The following is a 20,075-nucleotide window of genomic DNA, read 5'->3' as shown; positions in this document are numbered from 1 at the left end:
GGCTTTAAATATTTTAATGTAGACACACATCAAATAGTTGAAGGGCGGGTTTTAATGATAACCACTGGGAAACTGAACTTTTAACTTACACTTATCTATTTAGCATGGATGAACACAGAATCCACACAGACCAGCTCAATGGATGTGAGAGGAATAATCAAGTCAGTCATTTTGTTAAAAATATTTATTTAAAAAAATACAATTGTCCATATCTAGTTGCACATATATCTATTAACATGTCTACATAGTTTTGGACTTCAGTAAATTTGCTACAGTGCTTTCTTAAAGCTAGCTTGCCATTATACAAAGCAAATTCCTCTGTCAGTTCCTGCATAAAAATAGTTGTTTTTGACGTATCCTCTTTCTAAAAAGACCATTACAGAATTTAACAAAAATTTTGCATACAACTTGAAGTGACAGAAAAAACAGTCACCTGATTGGTTATCAGAGCAACCCCTTGCTATGTGTGGAGATGCACTGAGTATCAGCTACACTTTTCCCTTTTAAAAGCAGCATATCATAAAGCCCCCAAAGTGCTAGCGCATCGTCGTCCTCACCTACCTACGCTGTGTGTGAAGGTTCTTCGCCACATTCGAACAGAGTTTGAAACTCTGGCTACAGTCAATCCTAATCAACCTTAAAAGAACACCCCTTTGCTTCCCAACAGGCTAGGTCAGACTGCTGAGCTAGAAGCCATGGCAGCTTCTCTCCCGCTGCACCAACAATCAGTATGATTTTAATAAATGGTAGTGGTTACCATCATGTCAACTGCAGTGTTAGGAAAAAGAAGAAAAAAGCAATTTTAATACTTTGAAGGTCTCCCTAATGTAAATTACACTGACTTTAAGACAAGTTATTAGTGACGCATTACCCGTCATTCATTCCTTTGGGTAAGTGTGCGCCTGCATTACACAGAAGCCTTCCATGTACACAGAAGTGGTGGAAACTAGATATTGTGAGAGATCGATTTCAACAAACAAGGGGGAAAATCGATCTAGGCTGGAGGGAAGCACCCTGACAAGTTCTTATTACTGCATATCCCGAACTAAGACGGGGATGTAAAAGAATACTTCTCTCCAGTGTTAATGCCACAGCAGACATATGCTTTTCTTCTGCATCAGACACAGGGCGGATGAAAATCAAATGTTTACTATTTAATAACATTCAGCTTTCATGTGATAGCCACGCCTGAAGATCCAGTAGGGCTCATTAAAAATTATCATCAAAATGCAAAGTTACACATTTTTTTTTTAAGCCAACTTAATTATCTGGCCAATAAAGGGTATAATTCTAAAAAACTAATTTTAGTCAAAAATTGTATTCACCTCAAACCAAAGCTACCAGTAGCAGAATGACTGGACTGAGTGTTTCATATTTAATCTTCCCTACCCACAGAGGTCAGTGAAACTACATGAAGGCAAAAGTGCAGAAACTGGTATGACTGTGATTAGGAAAATCAAATGGCCAGACCGAATAAATAGGCCGCGAGTGATCAAAAAATTTAACTGCATTAATTTCTATCTTTACATATATGCATATTAGTTTATTTCACTAATCGTGAACAGGGAAGGTCATAAGACATCGCTACTTCTCACATAAGCACTGAATGTAATGTACATAAAAAGGCCTTGGTAATACTGCCCTCAAAAACAGAAAATATGAAATGTCTTAGAAGGGACCGTGTCCCTTGCCTAATAGACAATAAGCAACAACGAGTAAACAGAAAAGAACCAGAAAAGTGGATAGTTTACAAAGCTGAGTGTATTCCATCAATTGCAAATCATTTGAAAAGTCATACATTTCTACAAAGCACAATATTTAAAGCTTGTAAATGATTTTAAAATATCCTGGCCAAAAGAGCATACCTTACAGAGCCTGAAAGAATGGCTCATTAGGTAATCCATTTGTCTTTTCTCCAAAGAGTCTTAATTCCAGAAAACATAAACGAGAAATAAACATTACTTCTCTGACCCTCAACATCCTTAGGTCGAAATTAAACAAAATAATCATTAAGTGCTTCCAGTTATTAATAACAAAACAGTGCTAATAATGGTGCCCCAAAAAGTGCCAAGTGATTTAATACCAGTACGTGGCATTCCCACCCCTGAACTCTATTCTAGGCATACTTGCATGATTCTACTGGCTAGAACTCTGGCCTGGCCTCAGGGCGCGCCCACCCTTGTCCAGAAGGTCCCAGGCCTGTCCTAGCACAGCTTATAATCCTTGGAGGGACAAGAGTCAGAACGGGCCCTTATGAGATGGGAAACAAGGCAAAGCTGAGAAGAACATTCAGCCCAAGATACTCTGAGGTTTCTGCTAATGCTTCTTCCGTACAGTTTAGAAGGATAAACTAGGCTACGGTGCCAGAACTCCCCCACCATTTCATCAATTCACGATCAAATCTGTACTTTAGAAATACTACTTCGTATAAACCCCCTCTCTGAGAAATTTAGACCCCACCAAAATGAGGATTCTACACAAAAGCGGAAGTGTAGAAATGTTAGGAAAGGGCAGTGATGCACGCGCAGGAGAGCGGGTCAACGCAGCTTTGTTCAGCACATGTCACAGGCAGCCTTCCAGCTCTAAAATGGTGGCAAGCAATTAGTCTTTTAAGGTCGATGATTCTAGGGATTTAAAAATATATGTGCAAGGCATTTGTTTTTTAAAAGTGGCAACTGTAAAGTGCGGCCAATCTTTTTTTAAGTTTTCACATAAAATAGCCTAGGAGCCATCCTAGAGAATGAAAACTCTACGTTCCCTCTGAAAGATTTATTTCCACGCATGCACGCACACACACTCAGCACATCAGCATATCCACACGTACACAGGTACTCAGCCAATACATCAGAATGACTTGGAAGGAAATGCTCTAGTCTTCCAATTACATCTTTAAAAATAAAACTTTAAATCTCACAAAACTTTCTGATGTGTATTATAACTAAAAAACTAGAGTTCAAGAGCCTTACTGTGTTTGACTGTATCCCTCCTGAGTTTTGTTAGGGGGTTCATTTAAAACGATGTTAACAGCTTGAACATCTTGGTTTCTGTGGAAAGCCTGAAAGCCAACGCCTCCCCTCTCGCAAAAGCCACTCTGGGCCTCCCGATCTCACGATATAGCTGCCATTTTCTGGCAGGCTGTCAATCTGTTGCAATTTCTTTTCTTTCTTTTTTTTTTTTTTTGGAAAAGCCTGAAGAAACTGGCAGCTTCAAATGGAACATTTAAACCACATCAACAACTCACCTTTCAGATTGCTGTGTTTACAGGTCAAAACATGACTTTTATGCTAACAGGTTCCACCAAGTACGAGAAATGAAATCAAACCGCCTTCTTTTCTTGCTTAATACACTACCACCCACAAGAATTCTAGATTCTAAGATTAAAACTTCAAACTCCAGTAAGCAGAATTCTGATGACCTAAGAGGAATAACAGGGCACCTTGTTTCAGGTAATGCCTGCAGCATTAAAAACAACATTTATTTGTTTGACCCAAAACCAAGAAAATAATTCATAAAATGTTTTCCACAGAACCCATCTCCAGTTAGGGGACCTGCTAAAGAAAGAAAATTAATGTTGACCTCCACTTCCCTACTGTGGGGGGAACAATTAACTTCTCAGCTCCATTTAGAAGTAACATTTTCTGTCCTTCCCTCAGATAACACGGTGAGTAGTCTTTTTAACTTCCCCGTTGGTTTGGTGATTCACTCAGAGCTCCAGGTTTCTGCACAAAGACACCTGCACTCCTCTCCAGACTGGTCTACACACCTAAGAGCAGCGCCTGAGCACAATTCTAGATTTCTGGCATGGATAACTAAAATATATACAAGTTAGTGAAGTGATAAGTAGCACTGGCCCATCAAGGAAAGTATTTCTTCAGATGCTGAAATGTTCCAAAAAATAAAAAATCAAAACTTATGAATGCAGCAAGAAAATGGAAGATGTTATATAGTTTTGCATAAAGCAACTTAAAATAATTCAGAATTTGTTGGTAAAACATAACATTAATAAGGCCAAAAGAAGTTTGTAAGCAGACTAGTAAAATAAAAGTCAATTACAGGATCATACCTAATTTGGAGAGAAAAGAGACAAGAGGCTGTCAAAAATACTATGCATGAAGCTCTAGAAAACACTGGTAAGGGGGGGGTCATGTATGAAAAAGAATTAATATAACACTTCAGGAAATTGAAGACAACCTTTCCCGAAGATTTCCAAACTGAACTTCTAGAGATTTGACATGAAAATCAGAGCAAACATGTAAAGGGTTTCTCCATGTATCACAACAAAAGCATGCACCTTTTGTTTTCAAGATCAGACTGTAAACAATATCCTGAGTCAGTGGTCTTTCAGGTAGAGAGTATGTGCTGCCAGAAGGTGCACAAGACAATCTCCCTAGAACTTCCAGTCAAGATTTCCTTTTTACATCATCCTTAATTCCGATTTTTATGTTGTCTTATAATGTACATGTGACTTTCACACAGCAGTTAACAACTTACACACGTATGATTTTGCAAGAGGAAACTGGTGTTCAAAAACCTTTACTGGGCAAGGTATGTGCTCGGAAAGGCTGGAGGCCGCTTTCCTGAAATGCCAGGGGGTGCTTCCAGGGGCTTACGTTCCCTAGAAACCTACAAAACTGCCTTTAGAACTTCACAATCCTAACAAATATTCTGAGATCAGGATAAGACAAGGTTACTGCGCCAGACCTCACACAACGCCCGCTAGGGACGGGCCTGCCGTGTTACTACCCAGAGCCTGCTCTGATGGCGGCATCATCCCAAGCCTCTGACTTCCTTTCCCCTCCAAGCCTGAGTGACACACAGTATGGAGAAAACTAGAAATTGTGCCAGGTGAATAGATTCAACAGACCTGCCTTTTTGGATCTCTAGTACAGTATGTAAAAAGTCAAGGAATTCTTCCAGTTAAAAAAATCCAGTACCCTATCAAAAACTAATGATGTAATGTATGGTGATTAACATAAGAATAAAAAAATTTAAAGGAAAAAAAAATCCAGTACCCTTTCACCATATATACATACATGTGTGTATATATATTGGCCCATGGGCTTACTTTTTCTGTCAAAATCTGAAGAAAAAATTTATACTCTTATTTTAGCCATCAAAATGTGGAAAAATTAAACCTATGTTTTAATTCTAAGAAGTTTACATGGACTTTTTGAGGATTTCTGGATCATTCCCTTAAGTATGTATTTTTAAAAATCAATGGAAGTTTTCACCTTTGTTAGAACACACAAAATACACCATAAGAAACATTACATCACAAAAGCATTGACAAACCATTAAAAAAAAAAAAATTACTTAAGTTAGACATGTGATTTTAATTTTGTATTTTAAAAAACCAGCATAGGAACAAGAAAAAAATGATTTTAGAAATTATGTGAAAACCCACCCGAGGCTGGAATGAACACGGTGGCCGCCGGCCAAGAGTGCAGCGCTGTGCCCCTCCATTCTCAACTTGAAGGCAGCGGCTTCAAATCAGCCACAGGTGGAGTCATTTACATCATGGAAATCAGCAAATGCTACAATTTAAGGACTTTTTTTTTTCCTCCCCTTCAGAGAGCCTGGTTGTTTTAAACATTTCCCAGCATACAAATGAGTAGAGATATGGGCCAGGGCAGATGAAAAGCTAAGATAATCACAGATGTCTCAAAAACTCATCCAACCTGCTCCCTTCCCTTAACGTGGGCTACTTTGGCCCACCAGCCATCATCCCGGCAAAATGACCCGTGATGGGTACCAGCTACAGATACCAAACAGAAGGCTCCCCAGTGAACACTGAGCTTAAGTGGTAGGTTACCTTTTGATGCTAAGAACTCTGGATGTTCAAAAAACATGAAGCTGAGACTTTTCCAGGAAAGAGGTAGTTTACAAACAGAACGGTCTGCCTCATACACTTGAGCTAAGGTTGTAAACTTTCATTTAAAAAAGGAAACACACACACACACATACACACGCACGCACACTTCTCCACGTCAGTTGATCTCAAAGAGAAAGCAGATCATCAATCTCCTGAGGCCCACACCTCTCGGAGGCTTCCGGGGTAGGTTTATAGACAGAGGACTCACAAAAACTGGTTCCTAGGAAGGTGCTGTGACTGAGTTTTAATGGTGCCCTTGGTTCCCAGGCACCCCTGTGCTGAGATAGGTAATCTTCAAAGATATTGTCTATGAAAACAACCAATGGCTTTTCTCCCTTACTTCAAAGAGATAAAATACTTTTGTGCTTTCAAAATTTAAAATATCTAGTTAAACCAAGCCATCAATACTTACATTTAAAGTACAAAATATTCATTAACCTAATAACTATTCCAAAGTGCTGCTGAGAGGTCTGATTTCAAACAAGCATGCAAAGTAAATGACTCAGTGTGGGAGACAAGTCCCACCATCTGTTCCCCATCGCTCCAGAACACCCCAAGAACAGATCTTTCAGCTGGTGACCACAAATGAATCGCGAACAGGTCTTCAACACTACAAACATAAAGACAGCTCCCTGAATATTGTCCCTCCACTCCTGCTAACCTAGCATGGGTGTCTGGGTGCCTCACACTACAGCTTCTCTACACTGTACAGAAACATTTAAAGTAAGGATTATATATCTGGAAGATGCTGGTTTGTCTCAGTGTCATTTTGAGCCCTCCAATGCTTGCTCCCTCTTTCCCTTCAGTTTATGGGTCTCAATTATAGAACTGTTTCTATAGTTAAAAAATGAGGTTAATGGGCAGTGTTGTGGTGGTGACATATAATCTAATCCTAGACTTTCAAAGCCAAGTTTTTCAGAAGATTCCACTGTGATGCTGGTATCAATTCAGTTTGGAGGCTCCACAACTCCGTGTGCACCTGGCACTGATCACCATATGGTAACATTTTATAAATGTGGTAACGTAGAGATGAAGGCCTACATTTCTCACTACTAATGTGAACAATCCAATCCCTGTGTATAAGCATTTCCAAACAAATTCTGTGGCTCTCTAATTAAAAAAAAAATTTCTGTCAAAGAAATAAGCACATCTTTACCTCACCCGAGGTTTGGAGGCTTTGCTTTGCTTTTCATCTTCCTAATAACATCTTTAAAACTATTACAACCCCTAACAACCTTAAATTTAAAAGAAGGTAAATATGCAGTGGAAAATAGAGTAAAATGAACAGGAAAGAAAAAGTCTCTTCTAACTGGGGACAGCCCCACATGTTGTTTCAAGTCATTCAGATGAATGTTTCATTCAGAGATGCCTCAAGATTTCAAAACCCAGCTTCACCCTAAAAGCCATCACTTACCAGGCTGTGTACCACGGGGCTGTAATCATACCACCCAGAGACTTGACGGTACTTCCATGCTGGAGATGGGGTCCCCTATTCTCACTGGTTGTTGCAAACGCTGTCTTAAACCCCAAGTTTAAAACATCTTCCTGTGTTGAAACAGACTAGGCTCCATGCTCTGTTCACAGGTTCAAACACGATCACACTTATGGCTAAGAAACCCACATGATAAAGGTAAGTAAGATGTCTTTCTGTAGAGTTGCTTACATACGTTCCCCTTTACAGTCAAATAGAATCTCTCCGATAGTACTGCTCCAATCTTACTTTGTGTGAACAGGAAGGATTCCTCTTCCTTCACTGCCTTTACACAGCTCACTTTCAGTTACTCCACAGAACACACTTAGTCCTGAAGATACAGCCAACAACTGCAGTTCACATTTCTCCAAATAATACACTCAAAGCATCGTTTTCCTGGCCAAAGGGTCCCAATAAGGCAGGAGTAACTTTGTTCTTAACTGCTCTTGCAAAGCATAGCTAGCTGTTAAACCCCACCAAAAATATCTTTAACACAAAGCTCAAAATACTTAGGAAGGAAGGAAGGAAGGAAGGAAGGAAGGAAGGAAGGAAGGAAGGAAGGAAGGAGTGAAGGAAGGAAGGAGTGAAGGAAGGAAGGAGTGAAGGAAGGAAGAGGGAGGTGGAGTTTGGACTCCAATTAAGGCATTTTTATATACAGTCCAACTTGAGTCATATTCAAAGGGAATCTTAAAAAGGCATTTCAATGGGGAATGGCAAAAATCACAATAGTCTATTATTAGCATTGTAGAACTACTAACTGCTCACTTCAAATGTAATCATGTTGAACGACTCTGTTTCTTTATTCCTTGGTTCTCATTCCACAAGTGCATAGGTTATGTTTTCTGTAGATCTGGGGAAAATGGGCCAGGGGTGGGTGGTCCATCCAGGCCAGACACAGTGAATGGTCCATGACTGTTCAGTACAGAAGGAAACTGAGAAAGAAAATAAAACACATTATCATCCTATTACTCAACCCCAACTTTCACTTTCTGTCCCGGCTACAGTCCCTGAGGCAGAACGTGAAAGCTGCCTGCAGTGGCTCACGGGACAAAGGTAGTAACCGTTTATCATGGAAGAATATGATGTCACAGGAAAAACTTCAAAGAAAAAAACTGTTTATCCTACATGTTAAATATTAACACTCTCTGGCCTACCTTCCCTCATAGCTTAAGGTATACAGATTTACATTTAACTTTACACAAAGGTTTTAGAAAGTTCATGCACTATAGAGTATAATTCAATTACAAAGCAAATCACAATCAAAAAGAGGTCCGGAAAGAGATGCCCATTCATGAACTCCATAACTGGTGCAAATAGTTATAGGGTGCTCATCCCAGAACAGAGCTCCCCATCATGTATTCTAAGACCAGTTCTATAGGGAGAGTCCACGCTGAAACTGCACGAGCACTGTGACTTTAAGGTCTCAGATCACTCTACAACTCAATCATCTGTGAGAGGCAAAGAAAAATGTAAAAATAAAATATGAAACATTCTCAACACTCTTTCCATTCAGTAATTTAGAACTTTTTGGAAAAAAAAAATGCAGAAGTAGAAAGATTTTTCAGGGTGCCTGGGTGGCTCAGTTGTTAAGCGTCTGCCTTCGGCTCAGGTCATGGTCCCAGGGTCCTGGGATCGAGCCCCGCATCGGGCTCCCTGCTCCGTGGGAGGCCTGCTTCTCCCTCTCCCACTCCCCCTGCTTGTGTTCCCTCTCTTCCTGTGTCTCTCTCTGTCAAATAAATAAATAAATCTTAAAAAAAAATTTTTTTTCATTTCCTTTTTTCTTAACCATTTCATTTCCAAAAGAACAAATGAAAAATTAAATTGTAAAATATAAGAAAATCTCCCCGTGAGTTACCCCTAAATAAGTGAATGAATCAACCAAAATAAACTCTACAAGTTATAAAGTCTAGATGCTTGGGGAAAAATAATGGTTAAAAGCTGTGACACCTTTCCTATGATCTCAGTTAAGGGATACTACAATAACCATTTTTTAAAACATATATTTAAAATGTTGGCAAGTATCAATTTTAAATGAGTGAGAAACGGGAGTATTTGACAGACCATTCTCAAAAGTTTTTTTAAAAATCCTCAGGTAAAAGAGACCTATGTGCAGATTCTCCTGCAAATTTTCACACGTGTGTATTTTCTTTTCCAAGAAAAAAAAAAAAGAGGATTTCTAGCATTTAAAATGACAAAGAAACTGGGTGGGTTCAAAATCTACTACAGTACTGAACACTAATTGGTCTAACTGAAATGTATGTAACAGTAAAGAATGAAAAGGAAGCGTGGCTGTGTCTGTCGGAGTCGTTTGCCGGCTGGCAAATTAACCCTCGTAGAGCGTATTTATTAAACAGAAGTTTTATAATGAGGAGACTGAAGAGTGAAGAAACGGCCTTTCTCTTTCTTCATGTGCCAGGCCCCAACTGCAAGAGACAGGCTTGGAGGTGACTCACCTGGAAGAGTGTGTTAGCACCTTGCAGTCTGGCTGGACTCAGGGGAGCAACAGGGCTGAGAGTACTCCAGAAGTGGATGCTGGAGAGCAAGGGGCTCGGCGTCAGTAAGATGGGCGTCTGCAACACGCAGAACAAAGATGGTCACTAAGTGACTCACCAGGATTATGTTTGAACCTTATAATAATACACCAGTAGCCGTGAACCCAAATATTTTATCTGAGAGAGACAGAGCATGCGCACAAGGGGGGGCTGGGGAGGGCCGCTGAGGCAGAGGGAGAGGCAGGCTCCCCGCCGAGCAGGGAGCCTGACGCGGGGCTTTGATCCCAGGACCCCGGGAACATGACCTGAGTGGAAGGCAGACACTTCACTGACTGAGCCACCCAGGTGCCCCAACCCTGAACCCAAATATTGTCCTCTTCTCCACTAAGTATGTCTGAAATTTTATCATGAGGAAAAGCTCAGAAATTATTTTTACAACCTAAGAAAGATAAAGGGCAAAATATTTTTTAACCTGTGTTTTGTAGGGTCTTTCCCAAATAAAGAAACCAATCTGGTCAATTGCAGAGAAATAGTGGGCAACTAAAGTCACAAACACAGTTCTCCTTAGTAAGGGAGGTCTGGGATTCACCTATTTAAATGTTACGGGGGAGGTGCCTGGGTAGCTCAGTTAAGCGTTGGACTCTTGATTTCGGCTCAGGTCATGATCCCAGGGTCCTGGGATCGAGCCCCGCATCGGGCTCCCTGCTCAGCGGGAAGCCTGCTTCTCCCTCTCCCACTCCTCCTGCTTGTGTTCCCTCTCTCGCTGTGTCTCTGTCAAAGAAATAAAATCTTAAAAAAAAAAAAAAAATTCTCTCTCCCTCTTCACCCCCTCTTAAATAAATAAATAAATAAATAAATGTTATAGGAGATGAGCAAGTTAATAGCTAATGTTAACTGTACAAACTTGTTTCTCAACATCACACCAGTTGGTTTTCTTAAGGTTCTCAGGATTTATTGTTTTCTAGCTTTTGACGTTATCACTATTTTTGTATAAAATACCAATGAGTTTTATAAGACCCCCCCCCCAAAAAAAGAGAGAGAGAGAGAGAGAGAATAGTCATTTTAGGAGGAAGTTGACAAATATTTCTTGGCTTGCAGAGACAATGAGTTCTTTCAGAACGCTCCTCCAAACCTCGCCTGCAGCAGTTCCGATTAGGTGCGGGACTGGGTTACTTTCATGGGGTCACAGCCCACCTAAGACAGACTTAAGTAGCAGCATGAGAACGGGCGGTGGTCGATTCTGGATTTGTTTTAAAAGGGGAGGGGGGGGTCAATGCAAACATCGGTGGCTCCAGAAAGCAAGAGGCAGTTACCTGTGAGAACAGTGCTGGCGTAAGAGAAGCCGTGGGGAGAGACGGGCTCAATATTCCCAGGGGGCTCGGGTCACTGCCCGTGATCACAAGGATGGGCGCCAGCTCTAAGCCTTTGGGTTTCTTGGATCTTGAGGAATTACTTGTTTTGTCCTTTCCCAGCAAAGCTGAATCCTGGTCTTGAGGCTCCAGTGACAAGTTCTCGGGAAGTTCCATGGGCTGCGAGGCCACGGACCCGATGTCGGTGTCGATGTCAGGGGTGGGGCTCAGCGGTGGTGAAGGGGTCCTGGGGGGCTCCTGCACAGAAGGGGAGGCGGAGATGGGGGGCGTGGCAAAGGCGGGGGTGCCGCCGGCTGCAGAGGCCGGGGCTTCCAGGGAAGGCAGTCTGGGGGAAGCCAAAGTCTCCAATGCCTGGAGCGTTTCTTCTGGAGACGGAGAAATGCTTGGGCCGGCTGACAGGGCAGCAGCAACAGGTTCAACTGGCAGCTTTTTGGAAGGTGTTGTTACGAATTTGATGACAGACGGTGTTGGCTCCTGAGGCGGCTTCTTGTCTGCCAGCTTCTCAGCTGGACTCTCAATCTTTATAGGTTTGAAGAGCTTCTTACTGGAGGAGTTCAAAGAGTTGAGAGTAAAGGAAGAATACAAGCCGGAGTGTATGTAGTCATTGCGGCTGGAGGCCCGGGCCCCGGGCTGCTGGGGCTTCTCTCTGCCCCCGCTCTCGGGGTCCCTGCAGCTGCTGCCAACTTCACCGCAGCTCACGGCTTCACAGTCTCCCTCAGTCCTGCCCACGGTCAGTGGGTCCATTTTCAAAATCTCTGGGTAAGACACAAACTTGTACACAAACTTCTGACCATTCACTTTTTTAATGATATTCTGTAGATAAATAAAATAAGCATGCTTATATTTTCTTGCAAATGTACCTCTCACAGCTCAGGAAGAAGCTGACTTCATAAGGGTCTCTATTTGGCAAGTAGTTTACTTGAGAGCCTCAAAATCACCTGCATTTATCTAGCCATACCAAACCCAGGTCCTAGCGCTATGGAGCATAAGCTGAGCATGTTTAAATGTCTTATGAACAACTGAAATGACATGTTACGTAAAAGAGAGGTTTTCAATTGCCTAACACCCTCAACCAAATTATCTGTATTAACTCAAAGATCACTGAACTGTGGTCTCAAACAATTCCAAAGGTACCAGCCATTCGCATCCTGAGTAAGCACAAAGGAAGAGAACATTACTTCTGCTGGGCCTTCTACTTCCTTCTGAAGTTCCAGTTCTTTCTTACCTCACACCCCCATAGGGGAAAACTGGTAAGACCAACCACTCAAAGGTGAAAGAAATTAAGACCTCAGCTTCTCATTCTAATTCTATCCATTTGAACCATTCATTTCACCTCAGAGCCCAAGAACATATCCAAAATAATAGGAAATCAAGGAAAAAATAAATTTTAGCTAAGAAATCAAATCTGTATTAACAGCTATTCTTTAAAGTACTAATTTGTGTTCTCTGGGTTAAATTAAAAAGTACAGCTAAAAAACAAGCATATATGTGACAACTTTTAAACTATGATATATATGAGAATGTTTTATTTTGTCCTCAAGAATCTCAAATTTTCTTTTCCTTATTCCAACCCTATACTCACTTTTTCTTTACCGACAACTGCAATTAGGAACAACATATGCGTGAGGAGTGGGACTGCAGAAATAGAACTGGAACATTTACATGTTTCATCCTAATTCCAAACTGCTGAAGTTATGAAATAAATTGGATGAAAATAAACCAGGACAGTGATCATTTTGCAGTGTACACAAATATCAAATCATTATGTTGTACACCTAAAACTAATATTTTATGTCAATTGTACCTTAATTATACCTCAATTAAAATATAATGTTTTATGTCAATTATACCTCAAATAAAAAAGGACATTAGTACCTTATAACCTCAACAGAAGAGAGGAACAATTCTTGTTTTGAGGTGGATGTGTATTACCTTTACATAATAGTATCTGAGGGCTCGGCTGAGTTTGTCATAATTCATATTAGGCTTGTTCTTACGAATCCCCCAGAGACGAGCCACCTCTTCTGCCTGCAAGAGCTTGAACTCCCCATCATTAGAGGTCCAGCTGATCATGTGCTTGTTCTGAGGCTCCTGTAGGAGCTGAAGGAGGAACTGCCACAGGGTGATAGCACTGTCCATAGCAATGAGCTGAAAGAGGCATACAGATAAGACATACAATAATATTAACAGCCAACCCTTACAGGACACCATATGCCAGGCACCGTGCTCCAAATGTATTACTTCATTTCATTCCCACAACAACCCTACAAAACAAATACTGTTGCAGCCTCATTTTACATTTGAAAAAACTGATTCAGAGAAGAGTTAAGTCACTTGTCTGAGGCCAAGCAAGTAAGTGGTGGGGCTGACATTTAAACCCAGGCAATCTGCTCTTAAGCAAGCCACACTGCTTAAGAAAAGCCTTGCTGGGAGACAAAATGAGTTCCCGTAAGTCACAGGAGCAGTCTGAGGACTCTCGGTCACCAGAGTACCGCTGTTCCTGAGTTTTATCTGAAAAGCTCATTGTCCTATCCTCTGAGACCACCATTTAAATCAAAACTGGTTTATTTGCCAGGAGTATGTGTGTGTCTCACCGTGGCCCGAAGATGTAGGGAATAAATCTACTTTTGCTCCATTGGCATTTCTCCTCCAAATCGTTTCCGTTCTCATAAATTAATTTACATTTAAATTGGCAGCACTGAAAATTCAGAAAATGCTCCCTGATTTAATTTACAAGTTCTGTCACCACTCTGCCCACAGGGTTACTCCTTTTTTTTAAAGAAGGCTCCATGCCCAATGTGGGGCTTGAACTTACGACCCTGAGATCCAAGAGTCGCATCCCCTACTGACTGAGCCAGCCAGGCGCCCCTACAGATCCTCCTTTATTTGATTAGTGGCCTTTATCTGATTATCAAGACATGAAATGAAAAATCATTCAATATCTCAGGTTTTAGGATCTCCCTTTTTAGGCCAGAGTTTCTCAATTTTGGCTGTACTGACATTCTGGGCCAGAGAATTCTTTGTTTCTAAAGGAATTTTTAAAAAAAGATTTATTTATTTAGGGTGCCTGGGTGGCTCAATCGGTTGGGTGCCTGCCTTCGGCTCGGGTCGTGATATCAGGATCCTGGGATCAAGCCCCAAGTCGGGCTCCCTGCTTGGTGGGGAGGCTGCTTCTCCCTCTGACTCTGCTGCTCCCCCCTACCCACCCCCCCTTGTGCTCTCTCTCAAATAAACAAATAAAATCTTTAAAAAAAAATAGATTGATTTATTTAAGAGAGCAGAGGGCACACAAGCCGGGGGAGAGGAAGAAAAATCCTCGGGCTGCCTGGGTGGCTCAGTCGTTAAGCGTCTGCCTTCAGCTCAGGTCATGATCTCCAGGGTCCTGGGATCGAGCCCCAAATCCCCCCAAATCTGGCTTCCTGCTCAGCAGGAAGCCTGCTTCTCCCTCCCCCGCTCCCCCTGCTTGTGCTCCCTCTCTCGCAGTGTCTCTGTCAAATAAATAAATAAAATCTTAAAAAAAAAGAAGAAAAAAGAAAAATCCTCAAGCAGACTCCCCACTGAATGCGGAGCCCCATATGGGGCTCAATCCCAGGACCCTGAGAAAATGACCTTAGCTGATATCAAGAATTGGACACTCAACCGACTGAGCTACCCAGGCGCCCCAAAAATTCTTATAATTAGGGGGCCTGGCTGGCTCAGTCAGTGCAACATGCAACTCTTGATCTCAGGGTTGTGAGTTCAAGCCCCACAATGGGTGTAGAGATTACTTAAAAAATCTTAAAAAAAAAAAAAATCTTATAATTAAAAAAAAAAAAACTAGGCAAAAGATTTGCAAAGACATTATCTTCAAAGAAGATAGACAAACTGACAATAAGCTCATGAAAAGGTACTCAACATTAGTTATTAGGGAACTGAAAATCAAAACCACATGAGATACCACTTCACACCTATTAGGATGGCTATAATCAAAAAGCCAGTAACAAGCGTTGCCTAGGATGTAAAGAAAGTGAATCCCTCATGCATTGCTGGTAGGAATGTAAAATGGTATAGCCACTTTGGAAACCAGTGTGATAGTTCCTCAAAATGCTAAGGAGTTACCATATGACCCAGCAATTCCACTCCTAGGTACATACCCAAAAGAACTGAAAATACATGCCCACACAGACACCTGTACAGGAATGTTCACAGCAACATTATTCCATAACAATATCCAAAAAGTAGAAACAACAAAATGTCCATCAGCTGATAAATGGACAGGCAAAATGTGGTGTAACTACACGGTGGAATATTATTCAGCCAGAAAAAGGACTAAAGTACTAGTAGTACATGCTACAACATGGACAAACCTTGAAAACATTACGTTAAGTGAAAGATGCCAGCCACAAAAGACCACATATTGTATCTCCATTTATGTGAAATGTCCAGAGCAGGCAAATGCGTTCAACACAGAAAGTAGATCAGTGGTTGCTAGGAGCTGGGTGGAGAGAAGAATGGGGAATTACTGCTTATGGGGTGATGTAAATATTCTAAACTTAAGATTGTGGTGGTAGTTACACAACTCTTCGAATATACTAAAACCACCATACGGTACAACTTAAGTAGATGAATTTTATCTCAATAAGGATGCTAAAAACAAACACTACAAATACTACAAAACCATAGGCCTCAGGAGCCTAATTCTAACAACGTATAACTCACAAAGAATGGGATCCTTAAGGGTCAACTATGTCTGCTCCCAAAAAAGGCAGATAAGAAACTGCAGCGCAAGATAGCTGGGTTTCTAGAACTTTTCCAAGACACTCAAAATGTCCTCCAATAATCCTTAGTTGTCACTTCGGAGCTGATTACAGATACTGTCATTCAAAAGTAGAGATGGGAAAACAAAATAGAACAGGAAGCAGATGTCCCCAGTCACAGTTAATGGAGAAGCTGAGCCCACGAATCCAAGTTTCTCTCAGCACAGTCACAAACTCTGTTTATCAGAACCATTCCCTAGGTGGAGAACTGCATTCACATCACCAGTAGGTTGTAACAAGTATTACAATTAGATACTAAGCGATAATGGCCTACAAATATGAAGTGCGACTTTGATGCTAAGTAACCCTGCCCGCTAACCTTTCCCACCTTAGCTGAGTTAAAAGAGTAGTTTTAGGGGTTACCTGGCTGGCTCAGTCAGTAGAGCATGTGACTTTTGATTTGGGATTGTGAGTTCAAGCCCCAGGTTGAGCACAAGGCTTACTTAAATAAAAAAGAGTGATTTTATATTATGATCCATCAAGTATGGTGGGGGGGGGGGGAATGCCATTTCTCTCAATTTACCAGAGACCCTTTCTTCTAATGATGTCTGTTCATGGCTACTTTTATTTACATGTTTCCCATCTAAATGATTTTTTTTTTTTTTAGTCTACACCTGTTAAAACTACTCCCTAATAAATTTTAGCTTAACTGAAGAACCGTCTCCATATTTCCAGACATCATCTTCATATCAAGAATGCCTAGGGGGGCTCCTGGTGGCTTATCAGTTAAGTGTCCACACTCTTGATCACAGCTCAGGTCTTATCTCAGGGTCCTGAGTTCAAGCTCCGCACTCACGGAGCCTACTTGAAAAAAAAAATGCTTATAGGGGTCGGGGTGTGAGAGTGTGTCTGTGTGAGAGAGAGAGAGGGAGAGGGAGAAGACCAGGAGGAGGGGAAAGAGGGGAAACGGGAGGCAGGGGACAGAGAGAGGGAGGGGAGAAGATGAAGGACAGAGAACTGAAATCTCAAAATGATTAGAATTTGGCGCCTGTAATTCCATCTGTTTGGGGGAAAATTCCCAAACTAAATCCTAGAGTCTTACTACCTATCACGTAGATAATGCTTGAGCCCCATGGGTTTGTAACGGCTAAGGTACGGGTGCAAAGAGAGAAGTAAGCACTACCATCTCCACAGTGAGCGCACAGTGCCATTCTGAGCAGAGGGGAGGGTCCCCAGAGTGCGGGTGTGCACCCAGAGGGGTTCAGGTTTCACCTTTCAACTTCTACCTTCCCTCCTGGGTATGAGGGGAGCGCATGGACCGAGTCAAACGCTGGTGAGCTGCTGCTACTTCAGGGCAGAACCTAACTGCTGGGGAAAATGCCGAGGCTTTTTTTTAGTACTTTACAGTGCCTCTGGGATAGAAGGTTGTTTAGAATCAAAAGGCATCATGGTTTTGGAATGAAGCACTGGAAAACAATGTTCTTTCACAAAAAACTAACGTGGATATAAAATGGACATCTTCAGTGGGTACTTGAAAGGAGTATTTTATTCATTTAATTCTGGAATCAGGTCATACTCTGATCGAAAAGTTGGTGAACCTTTGAGTATACAGTCAAGTTGAACCTCTTCATTTCAGTTCCTAAAGTGTGCTATCAACACGAAATTCAATTATTACCTCAGACATAAAAGAGAACTAAAGAAAAAAACTTCCAGAAGACAATTATCAAAAAGGGGAAATGACAAGTCGAAAAATACAAATAGTTTTATTCTAGCTACTTATCAATAAAAACCTTTACTTTCCTTCATGGAAAAACTCAAGTTTTCTAAAATTAGCTTTTCAGAAGTATAATGAGGGAGAGAAATACTTAACTGTTGCAAATGAAAGAACATGACTGAGGAGTTAGATGTTGAAAACGTAACTGATTCTACCTTAATACCTCAAAAATAGGTCAATCCCAGAGGTAAACTGAAAGAAAGCATGTTGAAATAACCTATTAGGGAAAGGAACTCTCTAGTAAATGAAACTTTTTTCCCCCTAAACATGTTTATAATACACACAGTCCAGTTGCTGTGGTGACCCATAGCCCAACTATTTTTCAGAAACAGCAGCTAAGACCCAAATACTAAAGGTCTCCAAATTCAGCGTGCTGCTTAAATAAAACAAAACCAGGGGCCCCTGAGTGGCTCAGTTGGTTGGGCAGCTGCCTTCGCCTCAGGTCACGTTCCTGGAGTCCCGGGATCGAGTCCCGCATCCGGCTCCCTGCTCAGCGGGGAGTCGGCTTCTCCCTCTGACCCTCCCCTCTCTCATGCTCTCTCTCTCATTCTCTCTCTCAAATAAATAAATAAAATCTTTAAAAAAAACAACCAAATTATGTATCAAGACTAGTTTTGAACTACAATCACCACCCTTTACGAAAAGTAACCAGGAATCTCTTAACACAGTACAGCACCCTATATTAAGAACATATTAAAAGTTGGGCGCTTGGGTGGCTCAGTCGTTAAGTGTCTGCCTTCGGGTCAGGTCATGATCCCAGGGTCCTGGGATCCAGCCCCGTATCGGGCTCCCTGCTCAGCAGGAAGCCTGCTTCTCCCTCTCCCACTCCCCCTGCTTGTGTTCCCTCTCTCCCTGTCTCTCTCGGTCAAATAAATAAAATCTCAAAAAAAAAAACATATTAAAAGTATAATTACATTGCAGTAAAACTTGAAGGCATTTCCCTAAAAATGTAATGGATTTCACTTTCACAGTTTTAACGTTTAAGTAAAATCAAAGAGAAGGGAGTTCCTGACGGGGAGGTGGGGAAGGGTGAGCGGAATCATACACCATTTTAATGGAACCACTAACAGTGCTAAATATTAAAGCACCAAGTTTTCCGCGCAGTGGGGTGGTGGCTGGGAGCCGGCAAAAGGGAAGGGAGGACCTGATCCACTGTTGTGATGAGGAAGAGACTCCAGAGTCTTCATGGGAATGCCCTCAACTTCAAATGCCCTAAACTTCAACAGCCTGGGAAAAAGCCAACTGTGTATTTTTTGACTACTTCCATCAATCAACAATACCCCTTATTTCCTGCCAAGGCCAGTTAATATTCCGCCCCCAAAAGATGTTTCCAATTGATCCTCCCAGGAACCAAAGGGCGACCAGCCTCGCGGCAGCTGTACACTAAGCGCAAAATCAAGGGGGGAAGGGGCTCGCGGGACAGAAGTAGAAAAAGAAATGAAACTTGACACCGGGTGAACAGCGAGCTTGGGGAGAGGAAGAAACTTCGGTGACCGTGTGCCACAGAGCAGATCAAAGTCCGGGGAAGAGCCGCACCTCACGCGGCCTCGGTAAGCTCTGAATTACTGTACTTTCATTTTCCAACTTCCTGTCACCACAAAGAGTCAGAATTCGCCTCCCCTCTCCAAGCCAAAGAGCCACTGCCACCATGTGCCCCAAGGACCCGAGGGGCGAAGCGAGGGACCGAGCGCTCCGCCGCCCACCTGCGCGCTGCGGGGCGGGGACCGCGGCCAGGGCAGGGCGGGCGGGGGGCGGGTCCCAGGGGAGCGCGCACCCGCCCCCGCCCCCGCCGCCACGCTCACTTCCTGTTGTGCCGCCTCCCCCCCTCCGCCGGCCCCTGCTCCCCGCTCCCCGCGGCGGGGGCGGCGGCCGCGAGAGCCCGAAGGGGCGCGGGGTGGACGAGGCGCGCGGGGCCGGCTGCTCACCGAGGCCGCGCGCGGGGCTCCCTCTGGGTCTCCGCCTGGAGCGTGATGCTTCTCTCTGCCCGCCGCCTCCTCACGCTGGGAGCTCGAGGACGGCGCGGCAGCCGCTGCGACCCCCGCGGCGGAGCCGAAGAAGGCGGCGGCGGCCAAGCCGAGCCCGCCGGGTGCCCGCAGCCGCCCGCATCGCCAGCCGCCGCCGCGCCCGCCGCGGCTTCTTGCGCCCCGCCCTCCCCGCCCTCCCCGCCCCCGCACGCGGCGGCGGCGGCGGCGGCGGCGGCGCGGGTCGTGGGGCCGCTACCCGCCGGGCGCGCGCTCGGGGCGTTCCTCGTCGGGGCCCGGCCTGCCAGTTCCTCTGCGGCCGCCGCCACTCTCAAACCCCCCGGCTACGTCGGGGCCCCTCCCAGACGCCGTTGCGGCCACGCGTCACTTCCGGGGGCG

General features: G+C 43.2%; 1 protein-coding gene across 1 annotated transcript; it reads right to left on the bottom strand.

Annotated features, from left to right (window-relative positions):
- Nucleotides 1-169: 169 nt before the first annotated feature.
- Nucleotides 170-19,835, bottom strand: ELK4 (ETS transcription factor ELK4). The gene is made up of 5 exons (XM_028120269.2): nt 19,641-19,835; nt 13,138-13,353; nt 11,149-12,018; nt 9,797-9,913; nt 170-8,275 (listed from the first exon to the last, which is right to left on the bottom strand). The coding sequence occupies exons 2-5, from the start codon at nt 13,342-13,344 to the stop codon at nt 8,177-8,179; spliced, it is 1,293 nt and encodes a 430-aa protein (XP_027976070.1). The 5' UTR covers nt 13,345-13,353; nt 19,641-19,835; the 3' UTR covers nt 170-8,176.
- Nucleotides 19,836-20,075: the final 240 nt, after the last annotated feature.

The sequence above is a fragment of the Eumetopias jubatus genome, unplaced genomic scaffold (genome assembly GCF_037043125.1).
Source record: "Eumetopias jubatus isolate StellerSeaLion01/CBP00866 unplaced genomic scaffold, mEumJub1_p1.0 scaffold_12, whole genome shotgun sequence".
Taxonomy (NCBI): Eukaryota; Metazoa; Chordata; class Mammalia; order Carnivora; family Otariidae; genus Eumetopias; species Eumetopias jubatus.
This window is presented reverse-complemented; position numbering and strand designations above follow the sequence as displayed.